Source organism: Lotus japonicus, chromosome 2 (genome assembly GCF_012489685.1).
Source record: "Lotus japonicus ecotype B-129 chromosome 2, LjGifu_v1.2".
In the NCBI taxonomy this organism is placed as follows: Eukaryota; Viridiplantae; Streptophyta; class Magnoliopsida; order Fabales; family Fabaceae; genus Lotus; species Lotus japonicus.
Window position 1 is genome coordinate 47,419,191 of NC_080042.1, and position 3,654 is coordinate 47,422,844.

At 46.9% G+C, this 3,654-nt stretch overlaps 1 protein-coding gene across 1 annotated transcript; it reads right to left on the reverse strand.

The window, feature by feature from the left end:
• Nucleotides 1-673: 673 nt before the first annotated feature.
• On the reverse strand, nt 674-3,379 carry LOC130736532 (uncharacterized). The gene is made up of 5 exons (XM_057588354.1): nt 3,235-3,379; nt 2,628-2,713; nt 1,339-2,449; nt 1,212-1,264; nt 674-991 (listed from the first exon to the last, which is right to left on the reverse strand). The coding sequence occupies exons 1-5, from the start codon at nt 3,377-3,379 to the stop codon at nt 674-676; spliced, it is 1,713 nt and encodes a 570-aa protein (XP_057444337.1).
• Nucleotides 3,380-3,654: the final 275 nt, after the last annotated feature.

A 3,654-nucleotide genomic window follows, 5' to 3' on the forward strand; every position in this document is an offset into this window, starting at 1 on the left:
AGCCAAACATCCACTGGCCCTTTGCATCCCGACACACACCACTAGCTCCCAGAAACTAGTTCTCCGGCCTGAAGCTTCCATTTGTGTTAAGCTTGGCGCACCCCTGAGGGGGAGGCAACCACCTCGAAATCATCCAATCATCCAAGTTTCCACTAAGGTTCCCCTGTAGTACCCGATGAAACTCATCAATTTCGTGACAAGTTTTCCTCCAAGCTTCCCCCACCATCCACGACAAAGTTCCAAAAACCATATTATTCCTCCACTTCCAAACCCCCTAGAGAGCACCCAAGAATTTTGTACCCTGCGAACCACACGAGAGACCATGAACCCAAGTCCAAAGATCATCTTGGCGAAAATTCCTCCAAGATATGGCTCCCAACCGGGACCAAATCTCCCTAGAATGGGGACAGTCCCTGAGACAATTCATGGTGTCCTCCACTAGCGACGAACACCAAGAACACGCCGGAGAAACCGCCATCCCACACCTACTTCTGTTTGCATTTGTTTGGAGACCACCTTGCAGCATAATCCAAACAAACACTCTGACCTTCTCAGGAACTCTCAACCTCCACACCCATCTCCAGCTACGAGAAGTTGATCTCTCACCCCTATCCTGAGAGTTTAACTAATTAAAGGCCTCATTCACCGTGTATTTTCCCGTGTTACTGGCTTCCTACCCCCAACCATCTTCACGCGTGTCCACCAATTTGGGCTCAATCCCGAGCAGGCTCTCCTTTGCATCATCTGGAAGCATAGTATAAAGCTGGTCCAGACAACAAGTTCTTCCACGAATCAGGTTCCGAAGCTTCACATTAGTATCTGCAATGTTCACGAATGGAACCCGCGTAACTAGCTTTCCCTCACCACTCCAATCCACATACCAAAGAGAGGAGTTTCCATTCCCCAGCCGAAATCGAAACCCATCACAGAGGCAATCCCTAGCCTTCAAAATCCCTCTCCACGCTGGGGACGCTGAGGTGGTTGCCCGTGCCTACAGAATATAAGTGCCCGCAAGGTACTTTTGAGACATCACCCTTACCCAAAGTTTTCCAGGCTAGTCTATCATATTCCAAACCGATTTACCAAGGAGCGATGTATTCACTAACCGCATGTCCCGAACCCCCAGTCCCCCATATTTCTTCTCCTTTGTAACAGTTTTTCAATTAACCAAATTCCACCCTTTACTCCCAGCTCGACCAGCCCACAAGAACCTCCTGATAGTTTGATTCAGCCTCTCCAAGAGACCCATTGGCATCCAGAAGACCTACATCAGATAGGTTGGTATTGAGGCCATAACTGACCGTGCCAAACAAAGCCTCCCCGCCATGTTCAGCATACTCGCTTTCCAGGTTGACAAGCGCTTTTGGATATTATCAAGAATAAAGTTGAAATCATTGCTTTTCAGGCTCCTACCCTTGAGAGGAATCCCTAGGTACTTGCCTAAGTCTCTCACAAAGGGAATTGGAGCAATGCTTTGAATCTGGTCTCTAACCTCAAGTCGCACCCCTTTAGAAGTAATAGCCTTAGATTTTGCAATGTTAATTTTCAATCCCGAGCTCTCACAGAAGCTCCTCGACACATCCGCCACCAACTCAACCTGGGTTATCTTAGCTTTGCAAAACAACATAACGACATCCGCAAAGAAGAGATGCGAGATTGGGGGACCCCCATGAGCAACTTGAATCGGGTTCCAAGCTCCACTATCAAACAACTGATGGATCCGGATAGAAAGCCTCTCCATAACTAGCACAAACAAATAGGGGGAAATTGAGTCCCCTTTCCTCAAACCACGCCCAAGCTTAAAGGTAGGAAGACGATCTACGTTCCAAAGGATACATATCTGAGAAGAGCTCACACAACACATGATCAACTCCACTATCTTCTCTGGAAACCCAAAGAGCACAAGGGTCTCCTCGAAAAAACTCCAAGAGACACTATCGTGTGCTTTTTCCAAGTCAATTTTGAAGGTCAGGCTCCCCACCCTTGAGCTAGATTTACTCATATAGTGCACAACCTCCTGGGCTACAAAAGCATTATCCATAGTTCCACGCCATGGTAAGAAACTATTTTGCATCGGCCCAATAATATTATTAAGGAAAGGTCTAATCCTTCCCACCAGGACCTTCGTGATAAGCTTGTAAGTGACATTGCATAAGCTTATTGGGCGAAACTCACGAACGGTAGAAGGGTTGCCAATCTTTGGAATAAGCACCACCAATGTCTCCAAAATTTCTCCATTCACTGTACCCGTGAGAAAGGCTTCATTAACTAACTTTTGAAGATCATCCCCGGCATCACTGTTGAACGTTATGAACTCCTCGCGAACCCTATCTAACTTTCTGTTGATATTTTCCTCTTGGTTCCTCCAAGCATTAGTGACAACCGCCGCGTAACCAGGATGCTCCACCCACGCTGCCACAAAGCGGAAAGGACGGTGGGACCACCTCTCCTGCCACGATCCACAATGAACCAAAAGAGGGGAATGATCGGAATGAATTCTACTCAGGTTTTCCACATAAGCTTCCGGAAAAGCTAACCGCCAATCCACATCGCCTAGGGCACGATCAAAGTCTTTTGGATAAGGTGAGCATGTTTCCTTTTTTTAACCAGGTAAATGGACCACCCACCATTCCCAGGTCAACTAGTCGACAAGAATCTAGCACCGATGCAAATTGGTCTGCTCTTGCCATCACAAACTCCCCACCTCTCACCTCTAATGGGTACAAGATTTCATTAAAGTCCCCCACCAAAAGCCAAGGTTGAATAATGTTGTTCCTCAGGTCCAGGAGATGCTGCCACAAGACTTCTCTCCCCGTAGGATATGGAGACCCATATACTGCGCTGCAAGCCCAGGACGCATTGTCCCTCCACAGCTCTAAGGTAATGGCCTGACGGTGTTGGCTAATCAGGCGCTAAGACATGGCTGATCTGTCATTTTTCAGAATCCAGATACCACCACTAAATCCCTCCGCTTCTTGCAAACAAAGAGAAGTGAAGCCCATGGAGGTCCAGAATCGCCGAACTCTCTCAAACTGACAACAAGGTTCCACAATAAAAACCATGTCTGGCTTTTTATGATGGATCATGTTCTTGACATAGAGTCTGCCATCTTCAAGCAGTGCTCCACGTACATTCCAGGAAACAAAACTAAAATCTTCGAAACCAATCATTAAACTAAATTAATGGATAGGGGGCCCCAAACCCAAGCCCTGGGCACGGACCAGGGAGGTTAACCTGCATTCATGGAAGGTTCTTTAGTCTTGCTTGAGCCATCCCCGTTGTTATCCTGGTTCACAATGCTTTTAAACCTTGTCATGTAGTCATCAGTCTCCTCCTCTAGGTTGGTAGAGGCCCCAAATATTATTGGTGGCCCCTCCATTTGAACACCTTTTTTAATTGGCTGCTGCCTGTCCACAGGCCCCACATTTTGCTCCTTCGGGTTACTTAACTTCTCCCACTCACTCCCAATAGCCTATCTTTTCTTTGTCACATTCAATGTCCCATTACTGCCAGCATTGAAACCTGTGGTTGCTTTTGGGTCAAACCTCGGTAATTCAGTTTTTTTGGGGATCTTCACCTCATGATTCTGCCATTTTTCTTTGGGTTTTCCACCCCCATGATTACCAATCATTTCCTTGTCAGTTTTTCCTTTAT

Excerpts from the sequence above, each read along its gene's own strand:
- LOC130736532 (XM_057588354.1), bottom strand. The coding sequence starts at position 3,379 with ATGGAGGGGCCACCAATAATATTTGGGGCCTCTACCAACCTAGAGGAG. Across the intron at positions 1,265-1,338 it reads CTTGTCAACCTGGAAAGCGA|GTCTTCTGGATGCCAATGGG; the intron begins GTATGCTGAACA and ends TATCTGATGTAG. Across the intron at positions 992-1,211 it reads CTGAATCAAACTATCAGGAG|GCACGGGCAACCACCTCAGC; the intron begins GTTCTTGTGGGC and ends TATATTCTGTAG.